Here is a 24,998-nt window from a genome sequence, read left to right as displayed (position 1 = left end):
TTAAATATTTTTTTAACCATTTTAATTATAATATGAAGTTAGATGGAAAATACTCGTACATTTGTATGTGGTATCGAACCAGTATGCTACATTTAATAATAACAGCATGATGTGTTTCAAAATCAATATGAATATTTGATTTTGATTTTTTTTAAACAATATGTGGGAGTGAGGGTTCGAACTCATGACCTTTTAGTTGGACATAAGTGTCTTAACCACTTGAGCTATGCGCAGTTTTTAACTTTGATTTTGATATTCTAAACATGAAAAAAAAATCAACTAATATATTAAAGAAATTACTTTGATTTAATTTTTAGCATATGCTATGTTAATACATTTTAGTATCCACCGTCGTAGTTGACAAGAGGCTAGTTTTTTTTTTTTTTTTCATTTTGTTTGGAGTACGCAGAGGCTAATTACGTAAAAGAACTATGCTGGAAAAAGGGTATTTACGTAAAAGGTCGCAATGGGCCCAAGGGTGAGCCCAAAATGATATATGGAGGAAGCTGTATTAGTTGTTTTATTAAGCCCACTGGGCCCAGAGAAGTACGCCCCACACAGCGCGTGGCGAACGTCGTATTGCCAGCGATTGGATGTCACCACTCGACTCTCGTCCACGTCGATTTTGGTTTTGAAACGGCTTCCGCCGACTTAAATGGTGAATAAAACCAACTGTATAATATATTATTATTCAAATGAAGTTATTTATCATTATTAATTTTCCTTCGAGATTATGGGAGGAACCCTACGATAAACAGGTGTCTGAGTATAGTTCAGGTTCTTCTTGACATTTCACTTTCATCGATCAAATTACATTTAATTAATTGATTTAAATAGTCATATCATAAAAAATTAATATATGAAATAAATTATCTTTATTTTGAAAAATTTTCCGCGTACTTCTTTTGTACCTTGATAACTGAATTTTTTAGATGTGAAAATGTACTATTTTCTTATTTCACACACAATAACAACTATACATTGAGGTTTTTAAATAATACACCAGAGAAGAAAATAAAATATAATAACTACCTTCCAACTAACTAAAGTAATTAATTAACTCTTCTAATAGAATTATTCTTAGCTCAGCAGTAATTGACACATATATCATAGGTCAAGAGTTCGAAGATCTCCCTACTTCACTTGGTGTACTAAAAAAAGAACCATTTTATTATTTATTATTTATAAAACAAAATTGGCCATTTTATTTTCACTTATTGACTTATATAATTAAATGTTTTTTTAAGTTTATATAATTAAATGTTAAAACATTGTACCTCATCTGTTATATGAGGTCATATAACATAAATTCTGACTTTAAAAAGAAATGTTACCCAAACATATATTTGACAATACCGAATAAATTTTCATTGAATGTCTTGTTTTCGTAATTCTTTTCTCACGAAAGTCGCAAGTAAAAAAAAAAGGCGTAAAAGTGGCGTTTTAAAAAATTCTCCGTGAAAGGACCTCCCAAACACTTCCAGCCATAACTTTATGTAATAATTTGGTTGACATTTACGTAAATTCATAAGCCCAAAATCTTCGAACCAACTGAGACTCGCAATAATAAATTCACAATCAAGAGAGAGAGAGATTGACACGACGCGCAATAAATACAAACTCGCGAGAGAGAGAGAGAGAGAGAGACGTGTTTTTTTTTTTTTCTCTCTAATTATTATTGTTATTTTTTAATAATGTAGTAATGGCGCGCAGGGTGCCGCATCACCTGCGAGTTATTAATTATCATAGTCCGCAGGTCGTTTCGTTTGCAACGTCCGAACGCGCGAAACGGAAATCCATTTCTAAACTTGGCGGAATGTGATTGGCTGACATCTAATTCCTGTTTTCCCAATCAAATTAGATGTGTGATCCGTGATAGAATTAGTCCTACTTCCCGTGGTAAACTTTTCGTTTGATCCTCGAATCTTCCATCTACGGTTGCATTCACACCCAAAAGCCATAATAATTGATTATTCTCCACTTTTTTTTTTATGTCAAATGAGTTAATGATCAATGCATTTTAAAACGAACCAGCATAGTTTAGTAGACAACGACAGTAAAACTTGTTTCAATTTAAAGTCGACAATTCGACAAATGTAGAGATGAGTCTGTTGCATCTATTAATATTTTTCAAGGTCGATGGTTACACCTCAACTCTACTTTTGTTGAACTAAAAAAACAAAGGGTACGGATGAATAAAGTAATAAATGTTAGATGTGTGAAGTCGCATCATTGATCTTATGGATGATCTTATATATATTTGAATTAGTGGACATTCAAATGTTTTAGATTAATAAAATATGCAATATTCATTCCATATGCATCCAGCTACGAATCGCTAATTAAAAAAATGTAAATTCAATGCTATATAGCATAAGTGGTATTTGTTTATAAATATGAACATTATTTAGTTAAACAGTGGCAGAAATTGATATTTGAACCATAACATTTGTGATGATAACATATGTCTTATCAACTAGAATTATGCTCGAACTCAACACTTAATACCTTGTTGGATGTGCAAGGGAAATGCCAACAAACAAAATCTAAGTCTCACATTAGCTGGGTAAAACAATGATCCATGATATATAGAGGAAGACAATTATTTCTGTTGATACGGGATTTTTTAGGTGAAACAAAAAACAAACCAGGATATGATAATTTTTATATCTATATTCCCGTAAAAAAATATATATCTATATAGATATATTATTGATTAATATTATTTAGGTGAATGTATAAGAGTGTTAAGGTAAAATATCTACATGCATGTGATTAATTGGGCAATGCGTCTCACCCACTTCAACTTCTACCATTTCAATATTTAGATACTCGTTTCCTGATTAAAACCCTCAATTTGATCTACTAATTTTCTAATTAAATATAAACAATTCTGGACACATATTTAAAGATAATTTTTTTCTTTATTTTTCCACATCTTTTATTTTACTTAATTTTATTTGCAAACGAAGAGACGTCAAACAGCTAAATTTATTAAGAGAGAGAGAGAGAGAGAGAGAGAGAGAGAGAAATTTGAGTTGATTAGTTCGAGAACGTGGAATTTCTTTCTCGTATTGTGGAGAAAATATCGTGCTTTAATTTTCTCCCTATATTTTTTAAGATAAGAAAACTAATTATATCAGAATCAAAATTAATTAGGACTTCATTTACTTGCTTATTTTAGAATGTATAAAAAAAGAAACGCATCCACTATTTTTCTTGCGCGAATTATGTAGACTAGGGTAGAGTCGAGAACACCGGATAATCTGTCACCAGATCTCCGAACGGCAAGGGCATTTAAGTCATTTTAGACGTTCCTTTTTAATTATTAGTTTTATCTTTTTGTTCCTAATATTTACACCCGTACAGGGAGCAGCCAAAAATTCAATCTCAGCCCTTCAATTCCAAAAGTCGAACAAGAGCCACAGGATCGAAAAAGAAATCCAACGGCCAAAAACAAGCTACTAGAACCTTCTAATTCTTCAGGAGCTGCTCTTAAATCTTTCCGCTATTTTACTCGACCCCGCTATCCCGTGACTGCCTCGTGCCATCCTTGTGAATCCTTCTCCACTCTATTTTCCGCTTTCAAGGTTTGCGTCGACTTGAATTCTTTTTCTTTCTGTAACATCTTTGTAATTCATTTCATCGATCAATCCATTTTCTAAGATCGAATTGATTTTGTTTGTTGTTCTTAGAATCTCAGCTATGGGGAAGAGCTATCCGACAGTTAATGAGGAATACCAGAAGGCTGTTATGAAGGCGAAGAGGAAGCTCAGAGCTCTCATTGCTGAGAAGAACTGCGCTCCTTTAATGCTTCGTCTCGCGTTGGGTTCTTCGTCCGATTATGATTTGGATATGATTCTTCGATTATCAATGGTGATGTTTTACTGTGGCTGTATCGTGTGATTGCAGATGGCACTCTGCCGGAACGTATGACGCTAAGACCAAGACGGGAGGGCCCTTCGGTACGATGAAGCACGCAGCGGAGCTCGCACACGGTGCTAACAATGGCCTTGACATCGCCGTCAAGCTGTTGGAGCCGATTAAGGAACAGGTGCCGATCCTTTCCTACGGTGACTTCTACCAGGTACAGTACAATCATTGCTATCATTATCTTCGCATTGTTCATAGAAGGTGATATTGAATAGTGTACGTATTGAATCCGAGAACAAACAAATGGTGTAATGTGTTTTTCTTATTAAATCTTGCATTCGGTAATTTGTATTCTGTTGTATGATAGCTTGCTGGAGTTGTTGCCGTTGAAGTGACCGGTGGACCCGAGGTTCCGTTCCATCCTGGCAGAGAGGTAGGTCAAGCCTTAAAATCTATAAATGATTCCGATATCAATGGTGGATGAACTCTATTTAGGTTCTACATTTGCTTCGTTTCCAGTTGGCCGTCTATTTTGACATTATTATTGTCCGGATGAAAATCTATTATATACAACCGAGTTCTCGACGCTGTTACACCATTAGTTTGATCGTGTTTTTGGGGTAATAAGTATTTGAAACTCTTTTGTGATCATATCACGAGTTCATTTGATACTTGTCAGTTAATTGTTTACTTGCGGTACTACCGATCGGTTTTCCATGCGCGAAATTTGAATGGATCCTCTTCTTCCTCTAAAGATCCACTATCTGTATCATTAAATGTTTTATCACAATTCCCAGCCTCCTGGCCAGTCAATCGATAAACTGATGATCTTGAACTCTAAAACAACTCTACTGTGTATTCTCTTTGAAACTTTTTAGTGCAAGTCTACACGGCATTTGTAGGATGTTCCTTGTTCGATCTATATAGTTAGCCTGATTTTGAGAACAAAAACATTGCTAATCTTTTGTAGTCTTTGAGCTCTTTGGCTAGCTTTGCTGGTTATATTTTTTTCCTCCTGAATTCATTCATATAGCATCAATATTTAGTACCTTTCATTTCAATGCTGATCGTGTCATCGCGTTTCCAACATCAGGACAAGCCTGAGCCGCCGCCTGAAGGCCGCCTTCCTGATGCCGGAAAAGGTGCATATATTAGAAATAATTTCGATGCCATAACATTCAAGGAAAGCAGTATGCTCAATGGATTATCACTCTTTTTCCAGGTTGTGATCATCTGAGGGATGTTTTCTACACGATGGGTCTCAGTGACCAGGACATCGTTGCTCTATCTGGTGGCCACACTCTGGTCTGTTTCGATTCTGAATCTGCTCGCATGCGTATTTCAATCATTTTTCATTATTTTACTGACTTTTCCCATATGGGGGTCCTGGGTATTCTTTTGTAGGGAAGAGCTCACAAGGAGCGATCTGGATTTGAAGGTGCTTGGACAGCAAATCCTCTTGTCTTCGACAACTCTTATTTCAAGTGAGTTTTGCTCGCTTCCTGATGCAAATCAATTTCGATAATATATGAAGATTTCTTTCTGAATTTTAGGTAATTTTTTGTTTCCATTTATTTTGTTAGGGAGCTCTTGTCTGGAGAGAAGGAAGGGCTTCTTCAGCTGCCATCTGATAAGGCGCTTCTGACTGACTCTGTCTTCCGTCCACTTGTCGAAAAATACGCTAAGGTATGGTATATAATCTCTTTCCCACTTGTTTTTGTTTCTTACCAGTGATATCAAATTTCTTGACAATAAATGTTACTAAGTTTAAATCTAAGAAGACTCCAACACGAGTGACCAGTCATTTTCACGTTTATTAAAATATATAATTTTTTAAACGTATATATCACTTTGATAACAAAGGACATTTTTATTCTTAAAAAGAGTCAGATGTATAGATCTATATTCACTTTGTAGTTTGTACAACTACCGTGTGACCCACATGTATTGAGCTAATAAGTGTTTGATATGTACCGTCACACATGTATTGAGCTAATAAGTGTTTGATATGTACCAAATAACTCGTAAGTTTCGCAATTTAGTGCATTTTTTTTCCAATTCATGTTAGCATTTTGTGTACAAATTTGAGATTTGGTGATATATACTTGTGGCTGTATTATCATTTTCCCTGCAGGATGAAGATTCCTTTTTTGCTGATTATTCCGAAGCTCATCTGAAACTCTCAGAGCTAGGGTAAGTTCTAATCAAATCTTTTGATCAAAGTAGCTTGTTTAATTTCTATGTTAGAACTTTGGCGAATGACAGTTGCCCCACCTTGTAATTTACAGATTTGGCGATGCTTAAATTCCCCAGAGGATGGATGAGAAGTAGAAGAAAAGAAGATCAAACGCCGACGCTCGTATGCTTTATTTTCCTGGTTTTGATTTCATTAAAATCGTTGGCCCTTTGAAGTTGTTTTGTTAAGGATCTTTGTTGGTGGTGGCTCATTGCTCCTTTTTTTGGCTGTAGTTGAATTGGAATTACACATTAGTTTTCTTTTGAAAATAATATTTTTCACCCACCAGCTGTTGCGTTGTTGTTACCTTCCTTCTTTTCTTTCTTCAGACAATCATCACTTTAAACTATGCCTGCTGTGACTAAATTTGAGCTCAATAGATAAAGGAACTAAAAGAATGATTTTAATACTAGGATTCATAATTATTAAGTAAATTTTGTTTCTAAATTACTAATCTCATCTTTTACATAAAAAAAAAAAGTAAAGTGCCAGTAACTTCTTAAACAGTGGTACAGCCAGGATAAGTGACAAGTTTCAATTATATTTTTGAATTTTAGGATAAATTTCAATTATGTATTTATCATTTCAAAAGTTCCGATTTAATTTTTATCACATTCAAAATTGTCTTTATTAGAAGGTAAAAACCACACCCTTTTTAGCACAAACATTAGAAAGAGAGAAAAGAGTTCATGACAGTAAATATGTTCATTATGGTCCAAAAATTTGTTTGTCCTTAGTTTACTTCTATCTCTCAAACTTTTTTTTGGTTCGACCATCTTTTGATTGCGATGGGAGACTATCACATTTTTGTTTTCTATTGCTCGACACAATTTCATATTTCAATCTTCATTTTAAGTGGGTAAATGAATGAAAAGGTTGTTTTTAAAAAAATTGAAAGGTTAAAAGATTAGAATTTATTTTAATAAATAATGGTATAAATGAAAATTTACCTCGTGTATTTTTATTTTACAAGTCACACTTGCCCTAAAAAAAAAGGTTGATAGAAGTATAATATATATATATATATATATAAAAAAGTTGATAGAAGAAGATAATTTAAAAAATGTAGTGATATTATTGAAATTTTCACCCAAGGTGGTGCAGTAAAAAAAGAAAAAAAAAACAAAAAAGAGGCGTACTGCGTATATATACTTCTCGCGCCCGCACTATAACAAAGGGCGGAAAAGTTCAGTGGTTACTTTTGCAGATTTTCCTCAAAAACAAAATGTTCATATATATACGGCCTTTGAGTTATCGTCTGCCCCTTGATCGTCTCTTCACAATGATCTTGGTCTTTTCTTCTAATCCGTCGACGCGCGCGAAAATCACAGAAAACTGGTGATGGCAGAAACCAGACTATTTGTTGCCAATTCATAGATTTGTGATTTTCTTGCGATTGTGTGCATTATAGTTCAACTTTCGACACTCCCGTCGAACTCTTCGAGACGATTCTTTATCTCAAATTTCAACCTCCGATCTAGGCGATACTTCCTGGTGCGTAATCTTTTTTATGTTCGACTCGTTCTAATTGTGTGCGTTTTTCTGGCCGTCTATGATTCATTGGAACTGGAATGAAAAGTCATTTGGTTTGGTTTGGTTTTTGGCTTCTTGCACTTTGATTCTGCATCCGAGACCGGCGTAGTCGCAAATTAGAAGATCGGATAAACTTTGAAGGAGATCGAGTTGCCTGGCATCTCCTGAACTGTGAATTCTGTGAGTTCTGAATCTCTTACTAAACTTAAACTAGTACTTGTTTTTGTTCAGCTTCTTCTACGTGCGACTGCATCATCTCTCAAATTTAACAGTATGCGAAAATGTAATTTCGTTTAGTCCTCCCGCTCCCGGTGCAATTTCCTCTGTTTTTGCGCATTTTCTTAATCTACACGACGGATTCGGACTGTAATTTCGTCTTGTTTGCTTTGATTGTTTAACATATGGTGAATTTCCGGCCATCTGTGGGAGCCAAGTCTTCCTGCCCTAATTTCCCCTGTAATGCCGATTCGAGTGGTTATTATTTGGTTGCATGAATTGTTTCTTCATAATTTTGTTAAGTTCATTTCGTTTTCCACTCTCCTTGCTCACGAAGAAGTTCAGTCAAATACTTGACGCACTTTTTCTCCATCTATGTTTCGAGTTCGATCTTTGAACCTCTTGACGAGGACTGAAATTTGAGAGCAAATCAGACAACCTCATCCTGTGCCAAGCCTTCATATATCTACAATTTCAAATTCTCAGACAATTCACTGATAGTAGCTCATTTTCTCCCTTGAACATTTTTATATTCAATAATTTTAGAACTATACTTTGCCTGCATCTCCTATGCGTAATTTCTCAATTAATCCGTGAAATCAAGACTCCGGAAAATTTTGCTCTCCTTGGACAGGAGCAGAACTCAAATTGTGTTCAATTTTACAATCTTATTCATGTAATGAATTTTTCTAAAGTAGAAATGCATGAATAATACTAATGCCTTTGTTATTTGTTTATTTATTTTTGTCCTCTATTAGATCGTGTAAAATTTGTATTTAGAAGTTTGCACGATCTTGAGAACCGTTTCTCGATGTTTTACTTCCATGTTTATTATGATGAAATGAAATCTGCCTTCTTTCTGACTTTCACCTGCTGCATGATTCATCACCAAAGGAACTGATTTATCACTCATTCTTCAACCTCAACATCCGACGAAAGAGACAGAAAGAGGTAAGCACGAACACCCTTACTTTTATAATATTATGCAGACATAATAGGAGGCACTATTAGCAAATCATATATTTTAATGCTATTATATAAAAAAAGTAGCAAACTGTTATAAACTTTTAGAAATATGACATTTAATAATTATTGAATTACAAAAGAAAAGATGACTAGAGATATCTTATTTCACCAATAGAAATTTCAAACTATTAGTTAAATGGAAATTTTTTATTTAGAAACCTGAAAAATAATTAAAATAGATGTAGTATAGTGGGGTGGAGGGAGTATGAACGATGGATAAAAATCATTGTTCTAAATTTCTAATTATAGTAAAAATAAGGGGGTTAATCGAAGCCCTAGCTTACGAATTAAAAATGAGGAGGAATTTGAACCTTGAATAAAAACTTTGAATCAATTGAAATATTTTAATTGAATTATTACTAATGAGTTTAGTTAGATTTCTTTAATTGAACTGGTGATTTAGTTAGATTTTGTTTAATTAAATTGTTACTAGTGAGTTTGCTTAGATTTATTTAGTTGAATCATCACTAGTGGGCATTTCATTCATAGTTTTCTTTTAACTCGTAATTAGATTTATTTGATAACTTTTTCCCTATATCGAATAATTTAACATCTATTTAAACATAAAATAATGGGTAATGATTATGAAAAAACATTGAATTTTTGCACATAATAATAGTTAGATCGATTTACCTATATCTTATGGAAGGGGTTGCCAAACTAGCGCAAGATTTTTCTTAACAATTAATTTCCCAAAAAAAAAAACACTTATTTCTCACCACTTCTTTTATATGTTTTTAACATTTCAAAAACATTTGAAATTCCTAGTATAATACCAGAAACCAATTTTTTTTTTTAATTTTCAAAATTTGGCTTAAATTTTGAAAACGTTTCTAAAAATCGGATAACAAAATAATGAAACATATTGATAAAAGTAGTGTTTATAAGTTTAATTTTTAATTTTTATCCAACACCTAATATGATAAAAGAATTATACTTATTTTTTCTTAAATGGAGCCGAAGCATCAAATTATTAGTAAGCCATAGGACCTATCTACCTGCTAAAAAGTGAGAAAATTAATATTGAAACTTGAACGATGGCCAATAACCTATAACTATGTTTGATGCACATACCTTTTGTGCAGGATACTTAGATTTAGGGATGCAAGTCAAAACTTGAAAAGAACAAATGATGAAATTAATTAAACTACACGTAATATGAAAAAGATAGAACTATAAAACTGCCAAAAAAATTAATAAATAATAAAATTAATGATTGATTCAATTTAGATTTAAGCCCCCTTTTTTTTATTGTACTCGAAAAAAGAAGCCCCTTTCTTATTGCCCCAAAAAGAAGATTCGGCTTCTCTTCGGCAAGCAAAAATCATTTCTTTAAGTTTTTTCGTTTTAAATCGGTTCAATTTTTATTTCAGCATTATTCTATTTTTCTTTGACCAATGTGTTAACTCAGCAGTAATTTTGGTCTCAAAACTTACTCAAATCAAATTGGACAACTTACACCCCTACTTACTATTTAGGTTGCAAGGTAATGAATTAAATTTTCATCGACATGTCAATATTTTCATGTGCCTATAGCCTTGACATCGACATGTGGGATAAATCAATATTTTTATAGTATGGTAAAAGGAAAAAAAAACAAAAAAAAATAAAAAATATCACTAGATATAATATTAATATTAATAATTTGTAATTGTTAATGCTCATTTGTTAATTTAAATGTTGATTGAGAACTTTTTACTTGTCTTGTAAAAAACTATCCGTCATCAATATTTTTATGAAATTGAGACCTTGACATTTTTATCAATATCGATATTTAAAATCTTGATAAGGATTAATTCAAGAGTTTTTATTAAAAAAAAAAAGAATATTACAACCACAACAAGTTCATTTTTAGTTGTATATTTAAAAATTAAACTTTGTTTCTTTGTTATATAATTTTTATAAACATTTTTAAAATCAAAGCAAATTTTAAAAACTTAAAAAAATTAAAAAAAAAAAAAAACTGAAAACAGAATGTTTATACTTTCAGATTTGTGAAGTTGGTAGCTGGAATTGCTAGAAGAATTTTAATGCTAAATGAGAAATTTTTTGTAGCTAAAACTTATGAGTCGTTATAACTAACTTGATTGAACTCTAAGCAAGGAATTTCCTCGTTTAATGGCATTAATAGAATAGACAGTTCAAGATGAAGGAAGGACCAGAGCATTTTTGCCCATCTAACCTGCACAACTCGGCTTCGTATACTACGGTATTGTGATGAAAGAACAAGAACTCAGACTGTTAGCGGCAAAGAATGAAAGGAAGTTATCTGGTTAACAGGATTCATCCACTTGGCTCGTGATAGTGCATTTTGTACAGTCAAATGGTCCGATCCCTTGATTATTTTTCCGTTTCACCTGTCAATTAACACAAAATAATATAACCCAAAGAGTATTCAACATCCATAAATTTGACAAACATATATTATGAAACTTGTTACTAAAAACTATATATATATATATATGTTTTGGTCGTTGAATTTTTAAGTTAATTTCATTTCAGTCCCTCTATTGAACTTGTTACTAAAGTATATACTAAATGAATGCAGCACAAAAATTTAAAGTTAGGAACAAAACTAATAGATATTTATGAAAGTTAAAAGTAAATTAGAGTTTAATCCATTCAAAAACATAGAGATAAAAAGAGGTCGGACTTGAAAAATAAGTAATAAAAATTGAAATTATTTGAAATTCATATTTGTTCCTAAAAATTACTCGAAAATAGTTAAAATAAATTCAGTAAATCTTGCTAAACCGAGTGTAGCTCACGCGGTTAAGACAATCTATCTCTGACCAAAAAATCATGAGTTCAAACCTCAACACCCCCAATGATATACTAAAAAAAAAAAATCAGTAAATCTTACTATCCAGCCCATATTGAAAACCGAAATAATTTATTGTTTGTGAAGTGGAGTGTAACGGTTGAGAGAGAATACCGGGGACCATGGACCTGGTTCTGGTTGAGACTTGTCGGGAGGTGAGTTTTTTACAGCGCCGGTTTTCATGGTCAGAATATCCTGCATTATCACCACGCAAACTAACAAATTATTCCAACTACATAGACAAATTATTCAAAATTTAGTGATGCTCATGTTGTTGGCGTCTCCCAAAATACTAGAAACCAGACATTGACATTATTACTTCGGCGAACCATAGAATAATTAGTTACTACAAAGAGGCACAATATGTAGATATGGCACAATGAAAATATTACTTTCAAACCTAGGAGGTTGAAAAGAGAGTAATAGAAATTTAAGGTAATATCACCTCTCCAGCAGCTTCAATTGCAGCCAACCATTCTTCAGAAAAAGGAACAGCATTTGTTTCAGTTCTACCTCCTTGCTTCCTGACATCCTCAGACTTTGTTCTGCCAATAAAATGGAGAGTTTCATTCAAGCATCTTTAGAAGAGAGAAAAGGCATGGAAGCAAAAAGTTCATCCACAAAACCAAGGTACTTACAGCTGCTGCATTGATTGCGCATTGTCGTCGCATGTACTACACGTTTCAGTATGCTCGGATGAGTTAGCAGTTGAATGCTTGGAACTTCTTGCTGACGCTGATATCTCCTGAAACTCTAAATTGTTGTGTGATGCCACCTGATTAGTGTAATCAATGACACCATTAGTGATAATTTCATCTTTGTACTCTTCAGAATTGCTTGTGTGCAGGTCATCATTCGAGCACTTCCCTTGATGGTTGTTCTGGGAAACATCTACTAGGTCAGTGCAACGATTTTGAAGTCCAGGCAGTTGATTAAAATCATTAACTGATGATTGAACATGGGAATTTTGTGGATCTTCGTTTGGTACTTGCTCTGATCCAATCTGTATTTGGGCTTCATACAGTTGGTTTTCTGTATCACTTGTACACAAGTCTGGATTTAATGGTAATGTTTCAGCCGCGTCAGTGTTCCTGGCAATTGCTACATCACCATAATCATCCAGATTCCTTTTCATTTCCAAGTCTGTGTTATTCTGCTCAATATTAGAGCTGATGTCTGCCATCTCATCTGTATGATCATTGCAATTTCTGACGACGGGACCAATGTCTAAGCAAGCATCTGCTGTTGAATGCTGAATTAAACAAAGATCAATCTCACTTTTCAAATTATTTTCACCGACTCCATTGCTTACTCCTGCCAAAATCTCATTCTCATGAGAATTAAAATCATGATGGGAGGTTAGCGAAGAACCTTCCCTTTGCAATGATTTGCTATTCGACATTGGAATCGTTGGCTTTTCATCATCAATGTGCATAGAGTCTGAATTAGACCAAGCGGAAGTACTTTGTATAGTGTTTTTGCATTCATTTGATATACAGTGATCAATGCCAGATGATTCTACTTCTTTTGTCCGTAATATTCTCATTCTACGAGTTCCCAAGGTTTCATCTTGTCCTTCATTCACGTCCTTCTCAAATGCACAGGATCCATTACCAATATTTTCCTCAAAGCTACCACCATGTTCCAAATCTATCGAAGATCTACTTCTCTTAAGTGAATTACAACTCCCGATCCCTGACCTCTGAGAATCAGAAGAAATTCGTTCAAGTATACATTTAGGAGAGTTTGGAAACTCAACTTGCTCCGAAGATGGTTCGTTGAAGTCTTGTGAACCATTTGACAGAGCCCTTGGTAAACCTTGTGAACCCAAGCCGTTCTTTTCACCAAGATGTGATTTGGTAGATTCACCAAAGTTGTTAAATGACAGATGACGAGGTTTGCATTCTGCTAATTGAACTTTAATCTCATCATGTATCCTAGAAACATCTCCAAAATTTTGTAACACGGGATTAGAAAGGGACAAAAGATCGGGTTTCTCCAGCCCATGGGCGCTCAAATCGTTGTTCATCGTAGAAGCGCCGACAACATTCACTTTCCCTAAATGAATGTTAGCTGCTTCGGAGATGGACTTCGCTCTATAATGGGAAACAGGTTGTACTGAAATACCCGAACTAAAGCATGAGACTACGTTGGTTTCTCCAGAAGCCTCACCGTTGCTTGCCTTCACAAAGTTTGTAGGTGCTAGTGCTGCCAACTGACAAGTATAGTTTGAAGGACCAGCTGTTCTCACATTGGGAATGTAAGATTTGGAAAGGTCGTGCGTTTCAGAAGTAGCTGGTGCCAGGTTTTGAAACGAAGAAACTTTTTTCTGGGATAGAAAATTTACAAATAAACAGAGAATAATAAGAAATACAAAAATTGAAGGAAAAAAACACATTTATCTAAAATACAACACTTGAATGAAACCTGGTGACTTTACCTGGCCAAAGAATCCCATTGATGGTGATGGCATTCGCAAACCTGATGGCTTTGGCATTTGGGTTTGACTAAGCATGCTGCCACCAGTAGGGGGAGCATTTTGAGTAATGGAAGCAGAGACTTTTCTGGTGCCATCATCGTTGAAAGGAATAAATTTCGAAATTAATGACTTTGAGGCCGCCTTTAACTCCTCATTTGAATCAGTGGACTCGTTTTGTAAATGAGAAGAACTCATTTTTATTACTGGGCTGGCCTGAAAATAAGAAATGAACAATTCGGTGTGTGACTTCTCCAATTAGTAGGCATTCCTGAGTCTGTTAGAACTGTCTAACCATTTTCCCATCACTCAATTTAATACATAGATACAAAGACCCCCACTTCAAAACTTTTTAGCACTCACCAATTTTCTTCTCGGTTGTTGAATTGAGGTTTTAGCCTTCAACGATTTGTTTGCATTGACGTCCTTATGTAATGCACTTTTAGTATTGATGGCCGAGCCCTTTAACGTAGTCCTTTTTGGATTGTTTACAACTCCAACTGTATTGAAAAGTTCAACACATCAGATATACAGATACAAAGCAAATATAATTTATAAATGGAAGTAATAGTCATCGAAATAGATCAAAATTTGAATGTAACAAAATCGATTTAGATGGCCTAAAGTTAGCAAGACAAGTATTTTCTAACATGACAAAAAGAAAACAGAATTATTGTGCGATTATACTATGATTACCTCCTCTTTGAGCAACCTGATTATTCTTTGCGTTACTTGCATGTGTAGTAGCATTCCTTGGAGTCCAAGAAGTAACAGCAGGATCACGTTTTGGAACTAGAACTCTCGAAATTCTCTCTTCTTTGTTCACTGTTTTTGTTCCTTTCGAGGTTGTAGGCCTTTTGGTAGTACAAAAAGCGTTAAGGAAGTCTAAGTTAATCTACAACTACAAGTAAGTTCAGGATAGACCAGCTAGAGCACATTGATAACGCTGAAAAACTCAAACAAAGCTTAAGAAACTACTAAAAGGATATGAGGATGAGGCCACAGGTCGCGGACAGCTTCCACGTTTTGAAACACTCCGATTGGAATTTTTGGTTGATAGCTCCTTCGACTTCACCTGAAATCTTGTTTAAACACCAAAAGACAAGTTCGTAATAAGTCGGCCTAAAAACAAAGATATTTAGAAATCTTTGGATATTTCTAAATCCAAAGCTGTGGAAGCATATCATCCGTAGTAATAGAACCACAAATATAACGATATTCAACTAAACATGGACGTATACTGACTGCAGAAGCTGGATTACGTTATCTTTAGTTGTTGAACCACGCTTTGGCAACAAACAACGGCCATTCTTTCTGTCGGCGCTAGGAGTACTAATTGACGCATCCGTGAATAATTTATCTTGCGACGACAAATCATTATAACAGCCACCACCAGGCATCGCCGGTATTTCTTCGTCGATTGCTGCCAATGCTTCACCGCAAGATGTACTGGTACTACCAGTGATCATTGATAGCTCCATGGAATCCAAGACACCTGACGAAAGAGTGTATATGATATAAACAATATTTTACAGCTTGAATTGCAGATAAAAATTGAAGAATAAATAAATCTAGCAACCACAGGTAGAAACCTTCTTCGGTGAAGAAAGCTTTATTCCATGCTAAGCTTTTCCGCAAATTATATCCTCCTGCCTTCTTCTTCTTCTTCATTTGTTGCGACATGATACTAAGCTTTGGCACTTCTAAATTGTTCACATTAATATTTTCTTTATCGGTACAATCTGTACAGGATAAAGGACCGGTGATTTTATCAACACGATCTTAACATATCCACGAACGATAAGAATAAGCTACTGAACAATAGTAGGACATGTTTATAATTTAAATCGCCCTAATTTCAAACGATTGATAATATTAAAGACGTAATTAACTAGACTCTTGTAAAGAGAGATCGCAACCGCCTAAAATGCATATTTATTTAATCAGAGAGAGCTTAGGTTCACAAATGCAACTTATCCGGTAAATTACAGCCTCCAACATCAATCTAAATTTACATAACCAATGAACTTGGGAGCTAACTTTTAAAAATACCGATTCGTGACTCAAATTAGACTACAAGAAATACCTACATGAATACACTTACAAACGATATCTGAAACTCATATGAAAATGTAGCACCTTAAACCGAATGATAAAAACAAGAAAATGTATATATATGTAATCAACCTGACCTGTGGAAGAAGCAGTAGATGAACCGGCAACTGTGCCATTGGATCTGTCAGTTAAGAGAGGCGAGCACAAGAAGAAGCCGCTGTTTCCCGCTGTAATTCGGTCGGTATCCTTGTCGAGGTTCAAAAGATCGTCTTCCGGAATCTGTTGCAGTAGAAAATCGTCTTCTCCGGCGACTTCGAGGAGAGAGATTTCGGACTCCATAATGCTAGCGATCAGTATGACGAAAAGAAACTAGAAATGACGGTGAGTGAGATCACGGAAGGAAGTTGCTTACGGCTGGGTTTGGAATTTGGATCTTCGATTCGCTCCCTTGGTTCATCGATTTGGGAATTTGGATTTGAAAGGATATGCGGGCGGGAAGTGCCTGATCGGTTAGAAAATAGACCACGTAATCGGATTCTAAGCGGGCCCCCATTTGAACATTTTGAATCTGGATCATGTGGGCCGCAATAAAGAAGCCCATCGGCCCACATCTTGCCGGTCTAGTATACAAAAAATCTTCAGAACATCACTGAAAATGAAATTTTGAATCGATAATTTCGGTTCTTTTAAGTATAAATTGATAGATATTTTTTTGGAAAATACTTGGCTCCCAACGATAAGAAGTCATTTCATCTTCCTCACTTTCAAAATATTTGACAATTAAGAAAGAGAAATTAAGAAAATATATTTTTTATAAAAATTAATGAGTTGTCAAATTTTTAATAAAAATTGCCAAGTATTTTCCATATATAATTTTTAGAGAAAAAAAGGGAATATTTTTAAATTTTACCTTCATATTTTAGCTATATATAAATGTAAAAAGAAAAAAAGAAGAAAAAAAAACCCATCGTGCAGTTCTCAAGAGCGATAACTTGGAAAATGGAGTTTTAAAACATCTTTAATTTTTTAGAATTATAATTTCAATAAGTTGGTATATATTTGAATCGGAAATCTTTAAAAAGATGTTATTTATGTTTGATTGGTTAAGTTATACTTAAAAGTTAGTAGTTTGTATTATTTTCAATTAAGACTACAGAAGAGGTGAGTGTTTAGTATGGTATGAAGTAATTGAATTCTAACATAATTAATTGAATTCTAACATAATTATTATTGTTGAGAGTACAATCAAAGTCTTACATGGATTAGAGAAGGGGAAGATTTTGATATATATGTGAGGGAGACATAAAAAATATAAACTACGTTCCTATTGAATAATATCATATCATTGGAGACATGGAGGGTGGTCCATTGTCCCTATAAATTGGTATCAGAGCCTTGTCACTAACTTAATCATGTGGAGAGAATCTTCAGGGGTCTAACAAAAGTGGCAAGTCTCGATATCCTATGATAGAGAGGAGTTGCACCTCGTGTGCGACTGAAGCTGTATTATGAAATTGATGTGGAATTAACCCATGTCAACAGGTCTAGGTCCCATTGATCGAGGTGAAGATGGTTGAGAATGTCATCAAAATCAAATGTATTGGCTAAGGAATTATAACTTATGCCCAAATGAAAAATATCATATAGGGATGTGGAGGGTGGTAATGCCAACCATGAAGTTGAATTAAACTGCTCGTAGCATCAATAGATATGCTAAAATTTGAATAATTGGTCAAATTCTTCAAAATAAAAATAGAAAATTGCATACAAACCCACCAATCATACAAAATTATTATTAAAAAAAATCTCCACATCAAATTATACAAAAGAAAAGGAGAGAAAGAAAGGAAAAAAAAAAGTATAAACCCAACCATGAAAACATAAAAATTTAACTACAAGATCACGTAGGACCCCAAAAAAAAGAGGAAAAAAAAAAGAAGAAGAAGAACCCAAACTTTGGCAACAAGATAACAAATTCAAACAAGCTAAGAAACCATTAAACGTGATGAGAAAAAACTTGTATCTACCAAAGGAGAGGAAAAAAAAAGTCTTGTCCCATCACAAAAACAATCAAACCAAATATTTGTTTTAAATAGAAATCATCTCATTAAGGTATTAATTTCATCGCCTGGTTAAAATTGAACTCATTAACCGGTCCTAAGATTGTAATTATAGTAATACAATTGAATATTAAAAGAAAAATAGAAATATAAAAAAATATAATTGTAGTCTTAATTATAAGTCAATCAACTTTCAAATGTCTAAATTTAATCTAATATTTTAATAAATTTTAAAATTAGTTGTCCTTAGATATTATTGATGGGTAAATTTGACTTAGCTTAATTATCAAATTTACACCCCTCTTTTTTTTTTGTTTTGAAAGTAAATTTACACCATTTTATAGAATGAAAAACCTGCAAAAATATAAAATTTACACGTTAGTATGCTATTAGCTGATGATGATCTTGATCGACCTCAGACTTAATGATGATCTTGATCTTCTTTGACTTTTTCTTGATCTCCAGAGAACGAAGAGCTTTAATCCTCTTTGTAGAGAAGATTTTGATGCTATGGAGGATGAAGTATTTTGATCCAGGATGAATTAGATGTGAATGAACCCTCTATTTATAAGTACATTGTCACATGACACAATCCAATTGGGTCAGTTTATGTCATTCAAATAGACATGACGAATTTTGATTGGACCAATTTATATGTCGTGGTGCAATCTTATTAGATTAACTTATTTCATATGGTCATCACATAATTTGATTAGTCAAATTCAAATGCCTAAAAATAATATGTGACATTATTTAATTGGTCTCAAAAATAATATTTCGGTGGGAATTCAAATGTCCCCTTGACCGATCAGCCGGATCGTGGTGCCTGCTCTTGGGCTGGTTGGCCCAGGGCAGATCAGTTGGGTCAGGGCCCATGGCCGACCAGCTAAGAAGGATTCTTGCGTCTGAGGTGCACGCGCGGAACCGCGTCTCGGACGTTTAACGCGTTACCACACTAGGAGCGTTTTCCTACAGAAAAGGACAAATATCTGTTGTAAACCATCCATGCCACGTAAGACCACATAAAATCCCACACTAACGCTGACGTGTACTTCCATTACATTTGGAAACCAAATAAATAAAGAGAATCCCCACGCAGACGTGGCACACAGCCAGATGGCCACGTACGCCACCAACTTTGCACATAGATATTCCCGTTTTCACACGTCGCCGAATCATTGGCTCAGCCCCACCAAAATCTTACTCGAATAAGAACCCAAAAAAATGAAAAATTTATAAATTCACTATAAATAAATAAATAAATAAACTTCTCGGATTTGATTTGACGCCCAGGTTGACGTCTCTTCCTTCTCTGTTCCATTGGGTTTCATTTTTGGAAATTAGAGCGGCCTGGAAAATGGGTTGCTTTGGCCACAGCAAAAAACAGAGGAAAAGGTCAGAGATCAATTTGCCATGTATTATTCCACCGCCATCTTCAGGTGATCTTCTTAATTCTGATTATTCAGAAAATTAAAGGAATGGCTTTTAGATCGTGCCTCGTTTCTTCCAAATTTCTATTCAATTTCTCGCGTCCATTTTGATGCTCGACGCGTCGTCGTTTTGACGTGGTCTCCCCACATGGGTCCAGACCAGAGATTGTTCAATGGGACGACAAAATTTATGTTTTGTTTTGCTTTTGCTTCTTTGATTTTGGTTAATGCAATACAAATTCATTTCTCTTTAGTGCTCTTCTTTTGTTTTGCTTGCTTAGGAAAGAAAATATATTCCCATATTCGCAATTTTTTTTTTTTTTGCCTCTCTCATCTTTCAATTTCTGCAAATGTTGGGATTTTGCCTTTTCTGAAGGTTTGATAATATAACCTTTTCCCCAAAAAAAAAAAAAATTAAGAATCTTTTGATACGTAGGGTTGTGAATGCAACCAAAATCCGTAGATAAGAGAAAAATGATGGGTCTCAGCAAATTGATTTTTAGAAGTTTTGTTTATATAGGCTGAATTTATGTATAGTTCATAACATTAGATAATTTATAACTTGGGTTTTGCTAATCTTCTGTGTTTTTTTAATTTTTTCTCTTGTTTTCTTGCAGATACAGGCGATCTGAAGGCAAATTTGAATGTAAAAACAGGGGAAGAAGAAAATGAGGTGGTGTGTGAAAACGACCAGCTGGCGTCAGATACAAACATAGAAGATCTAGATTCGCATAACAACGAGGTTTCCAAGAAAGCCAAAACGAATGAAGGGATAGAAACATTTACATTCAACGAACTTGTAGTAGCAACTAAAAATTTCAAATCAGATTGCTTTCTGGGCGAGGGCGGATTTGGTAAAGTTTACAGAGGCCATTTGGGAAGAATCAACAACCAGGTAAAAATTTCTCCGTCTTAGAATTGTGTTTTTTTTTAGTTCAAAGTTTTTAATGAGTTAGTTAAACTAATTTTGAGAATTCTTCAACTTTTAATGTGTCTAACAAGTATCTAACGTAATTTGATATTGTTCTTGAACCTGATTTTGATATAGGCTGTGGCTATCAAGCAACTTGATCGCAATGGGCTTCAAGGTGTGAGGGAATTTATGGTGGAAGTGCTGACATTAAGTTTGGCCAATCACTCAAACCTTGTGAAATTGATAGGGTATTGTGCAGAGGGGGATCAGAGGCTGTTGGTTTATGAGTTCATGCCATTAGGATCATTGGACAAACATTTGCATGGTACGTTATTCCGTTCGAGTTTCATTCTTTTGGATATTTTCGAGAGTACATTTTTCGAAAGACACATGAAAATGAAGTACTCTCGAAAAAATATTGATCTAAATCTCATTTATGTCTCTAAACTTTCATGGAATGTTCTTTTTTGGGTATAGATGCTCCACCGGGCAGAAAAGTGCTTGATTGGAATACAAGAATGAAAATAGCAGCGGGTGCAGCGAGGGGATTGGAGTACTTGCATGACAAGATGACACCTGCGGTTATATATCGGGATCTAAAATGCTCGAACATTTTGCTTGGGGACGGGTACTGGCCGAAGCTCTCGGATTTCGGTCTAGCCAAAGTGGGTCCTAGTGGAGATAAGACCCATGTTTCTACTAGAGTCATGGGAACATATGGATATTGTGCACCAGATTATGCAATGACAGGCCAATTGACATTCAAATCTGATATCTACAGCTTTGGAGTTGTTCTTTTGGAGCTCATCACTGGAAGGAAAGCCATTGACCACACAAGACCACCAAGGGAGATGAGTTTGGTAGCATGGGTAAGTTAATTAACCAAAACATATAATTCCATACAGCTTTTGTATTGTGCCTATTGTTTATAATTTTAAATTACAAGTTTACTCTTTAAACTTTTAAATTCGTGTCCCTGAACTTCCAAAAGCATATAATAGGTTTCTAAACTTTTAATTTTGTGTTTAATATCTCTCAATTTTAAGAGTGTTCAATATGTATTTAAACTTCCAATTGTATAATTAATAGACATATCTATGAATTTTAAGAGTGTTTAATATGTACCTGAACTTCCAATTTTATAACTAATAGACGATCCACGGTCTATTCAATATTTTATAAGAGTTAATAGACATATTAGAGATAAATTTGCTTTTTTTAGTCTAATAGAATCTTAAAATTTTAATTTTATGTTTAATAACTCCATTAATTTTTTAAAAGTGTCAAATAGGTCCAGGATTATTGGACACATAATTGAAAATTAGGAGACTTACTAAACACAAAATTGAAAATCTAGATCTTTTCTTTTTAAGTCCATTATTCTATAAGACCAAATTTTCAAAGTTTGGAGATTAAAATTGTACCACCTCAAGAGTTACATTTAAAGGTATAAATTATAAGTTTAATTGATTCATAAAAAGTAAATAATATGTCTCTAAACTTTCAATTTTTGTTCAGTATCGGATAAATTCCTAAACTTCAAAATGTTGTCAAATCTCTGAATTTTTTTGTTTTGTGTCTATCATAATTTCAAAAAGTCATAACATTGTTACAATAGATTGAATTACTGAGTCAGAGTTGTTTGTGTTAAATGTATTGCAGGCGAGACCGTTGTTTCAAGATCGAAAACGGTTCTTGCTAATGGCGGACCCGAGGCTCGAAAGTCAGTACCCTGTCAGAGGGCTATATCAAGCTCTTGCCATTGCTGCAATGTGCCTCCAGGAGCAGCCTACAATGAGGCCAATGATATCAGAAGTGGTCACTGCTCTAGATTTCCTTTCTTCCCAGAATTATGCCTCAAGGGTTTAGTTTATGTAAGATATCAAACACTTCATTTTAAAATATGAGTGTATATATTCAAATATTAAATTAGTCATATCTATGGATTATTTAATAATTTAATTCAAGGATTGGTGTTGAGGATAGGTATTTTTGTTTTCGAAATTACAAATTTATTTTTATTGTTATATATGTTTAACCAGACGTGAGGGTGAGAATTTAAATTCTTAGTTGAGTATATTGAATCAATATTTGCGAACATGTATTTTTCTAAAAATAGTGAATAAGATAACGTGTGCGGGAAAAAACTTCTTTCCTTAACAGCATTGTGCTTCTTCGTCCTTATTCTCACGTGATCCTATAAAGACAAATGTTGAGTATTATTTTTTAAATTATTTTATTAAAATCTATAATCTAATCAATCTCGTCAAATCTGCACCTTCTCACCTTTTTCTTCTTCTCTCTTATTCCGCCAACAGCTTTAAGTTTGCAGTATAAAAGATACATCTCTACAATTTAGATGTAGATATATATTTTTTTCCTTTTAATTTTTCTAGTTTTAAATGGTTGTCGAGGTGTGGTTTAACACTATATCGTTTTTTTCTCTTCTATTATTTTGTTCCGCTTCTTATTGTCTTCTAATTTTAAATGGGGGTTTTACAGTTTTTTTGTTTGTAGCCGTTTTTGCAAAGATGTAATTGAATAAGCTTTGTATGAAATTTTTTTATCTTGTTTCCCTCTAGTTTTAGATGACCGTCATTGCAGATTAACAACTCGATTATTGTAAGATATCAAGAAAATTTACGCATATATCAAGACACAAATAAAAATAATTCAGCTAATTTGGCCTACATCAATTAAAAATCAAGAGGTAGTTTCCTGATTAGTGAGCCACCAGAAAAGATGAAATATGAGTGCCTCAAATTATGAAAAAAAACTAATAGCCCGATCTGAACAACAACTCAACCGTGGTTTAATAACACACAAATGATAAAGTTAAACTTTTTCTAATTTTTTTTATTCTCTTTATCATTTTTCCTCACCTTTTATCAATAAATTATAAACAAATTCTCTCTTTTGTACTAGTAAGAGACAATCATTTAAAACTATAAAAATTAAAAAGAAAAAAAAACACACACATATATATACCTCTCTAATTTGTGGAGATGTATTTTTTATGCAATAAATTTAATAAATTTAAGCTGCATTAGGTTGGAAAAAAAAAGAAAGAGAAAAGAAGTAGGTTACACTACTGCATAAGTTGAGAAAAAACAAATTTATATAACGTAATATTGAAAACAAATAAATAAATAGAATTTCTTCTATAGTCTCGAATTTTCACGTGCACGGCACGAACTATGAACTTTCCCGCCCAAAATCACCGAAAAGCTTAACGAACACAGAGTATAAATATAAGAAGCAGCGTGAGCAAAAATTAATGTTGCCAATTACCAGAGGCACAGTCCAAATTCCATCATTCTCTAGCCCCAAATCCTAACTCCCATCGTTGAAAATGCAGCAGAGATCTTTGAGTTTGTTCCGAGCAACTGACGATCATTGCATAATCATCGGCCCTACACAAGAGCCGCAGGGAAGACGCTCTCCATCAAGAAGATCAACGGACGGTTTAGACGGCGGCGGTCTTCTTCCGGTTTCCGATCCTCGCTCCGGCTTTAGGAATCGGGATCACGTTTCGCCCTACAGGTTGGCGGAGAGGTGGATTCATTTGATTCCCTTGGCTCTGTTCCTCGTCGTCTTCATTCTCTGGTGGTTCTCTTATCCAGGTAATTAAATTTCTCCAAGAATTTCAAGAATCCGTTTCTGAATTGTTAATCGAATCTTTTATCTCCTGGAAATTGGTTTCTGTTTCTTGCGAATGTGATTTAGTACATCTCTGATCTCTAAATGAATGAGCTAGGTATAGTTTCTTTTACTTTCCAGTAATTGATATAGTCTTTATCAAGAATTTGTCGAACCATTGCTTGAATTCTACTCTTCTTCCCTTCTCTTTTTCGTTACTTCATCAATTCGTGATTTCTTGCTCTCTGTTCGGCGAATTCAGAAATCAATTCGCTAATATTCGTGTTTGCGTGTATTCTTTTTTATTAAACACAGTGAATTTGGAGATCAAGGATGAAGAAATTACCGGAGTTTATCCATACGAGTTTCCGGAGCCGCCGAAGAATTACATTGATCACGTCGAACTTGCCGTCTTAGGAGCTGCCGGAATGCAGATTGCTTCGAGTCCTCTGAATCTAACCGGCAGAGGCGCTCGAGATTTACAGAGCATACCATAAGATCGTTTGAGAAATGGCTTTTTTGTCGTCGGGATTGAGCTTCGTTTTCTCCTGTCCGAAATCCAATAACATTTCAGTGAAATTGAGTAGTTAATGAACTTGTTAATTGAGATTACAGACGCATACAACTGTCCCCATGATGTATTAGCATCAGATTTAGTCACACATTAGATTTTTTGCATTTTAACTGCGGCTTTTTTTCCTTATGTACCCCATGATGTCC

The 24,998-nt window shown here is 34.2% G+C and overlaps 4 protein-coding genes across 7 annotated transcripts; 3 read left to right on the top strand and 1 right to left on the bottom strand.

The window, feature by feature from the left end:
- Positions 1-3,430: 3,430 nt before the first annotated feature.
- On the top strand, positions 3,431-6,397 carry LOC111015531 (L-ascorbate peroxidase, cytosolic). Of its 2 annotated transcripts, XM_022290591.2 has the most exons (10): positions 3,431-3,590; positions 3,696-3,824; positions 3,913-4,087; positions 4,241-4,306; positions 4,967-5,015; positions 5,096-5,178; positions 5,278-5,357; positions 5,457-5,559; positions 6,008-6,066; positions 6,162-6,397. In XM_022290591.2, the coding sequence occupies exons 2-10, from the start codon at positions 3,706-3,708 to the stop codon at positions 6,175-6,177; spliced, it is 750 nt and encodes a 249-aa protein (XP_022146283.1). In that variant the 5' UTR covers positions 3,431-3,590; positions 3,696-3,705; the 3' UTR covers positions 6,178-6,397. The 2 variants fall into 2 exon arrangements, with proteins under 2 accessions (XP_022146283.1, XP_087977209.1); XM_088121083.1 differs by lacking the exon at positions 6,162-6,397 and having other exon boundaries at positions 6,008-6,070.
- A 4,574-nt stretch (positions 6,398-10,971) lies between these two features.
- Positions 10,972-16,738, bottom strand: LOC111015485 (uncharacterized). Of its 3 annotated transcripts, none has more exons than XM_088121080.1 (11): positions 16,374-16,738; positions 15,774-15,923; positions 15,427-15,676; positions 15,172-15,263; positions 14,878-15,045; positions 14,545-14,681; positions 14,146-14,397; positions 12,344-14,034; positions 12,151-12,250; positions 11,820-11,900; positions 10,972-11,241 (listed from the first exon to the last, which is right to left on the bottom strand). In XM_088121080.1, the coding sequence occupies exons 1-11, from the start codon at positions 16,573-16,575 to the stop codon at positions 11,158-11,160; spliced, it is 3,207 nt and encodes a 1,068-aa protein (XP_087977206.1). In that variant the 5' UTR covers positions 16,576-16,738; the 3' UTR covers positions 10,972-11,157. The 3 variants fall into 3 exon arrangements, with proteins under 3 accessions (XP_087977206.1, XP_087977207.1, XP_087977208.1); XM_088121081.1 differs by having other exon boundaries at positions 15,172-15,256; positions 15,444-15,676; XM_088121082.1 differs by having other exon boundaries at positions 16,369-16,510.
- A 2,824-nt stretch (positions 16,739-19,562) lies between these two features.
- LOC111015384 (Protein kinase superfamily protein) lies at positions 19,563-22,606 on the top strand. The gene is made up of 5 exons (XM_022290395.2): positions 19,563-19,735; positions 20,344-20,621; positions 20,775-20,964; positions 21,117-21,508; positions 22,302-22,606. Exons 1-5 carry the CDS (start codon positions 19,654-19,656, stop codon positions 22,506-22,508), a joined length of 1,149 nt encoding a protein of 382 aa, XP_022146087.1. The 5' UTR covers positions 19,563-19,653; the 3' UTR covers positions 22,509-22,606.
- Positions 22,607-23,929: 1,323 nt separating this feature from the next.
- On the top strand, positions 23,930-24,985 carry LOC111015385 (uncharacterized). Its single transcript, XM_022290397.2, has 2 exons — positions 23,930-24,262; positions 24,594-24,985. The coding sequence occupies exons 1-2, from the start codon at positions 23,992-23,994 to the stop codon at positions 24,773-24,775; spliced, it is 453 nt and encodes a 150-aa protein (XP_022146089.1). The 5' UTR covers positions 23,930-23,991; the 3' UTR covers positions 24,776-24,985.
- The last annotated feature ends 13 nt before the right edge of the window (positions 24,986-24,998 follow it).

Source organism: Momordica charantia (assembly GCF_013281855.1).
Source record: "Momordica charantia cultivar OHB3-1 chromosome 2 unlocalized genomic scaffold, Mcharantia_2.0 BLBB01000002.1, whole genome shotgun sequence".
NCBI classification, from domain to species: Eukaryota; Viridiplantae; Streptophyta; class Magnoliopsida; order Cucurbitales; family Cucurbitaceae; genus Momordica; species Momordica charantia.
Note: the sequence above shows the minus strand (reverse complement) of the source record. Positions and strands in the feature narration are given on the sequence as shown.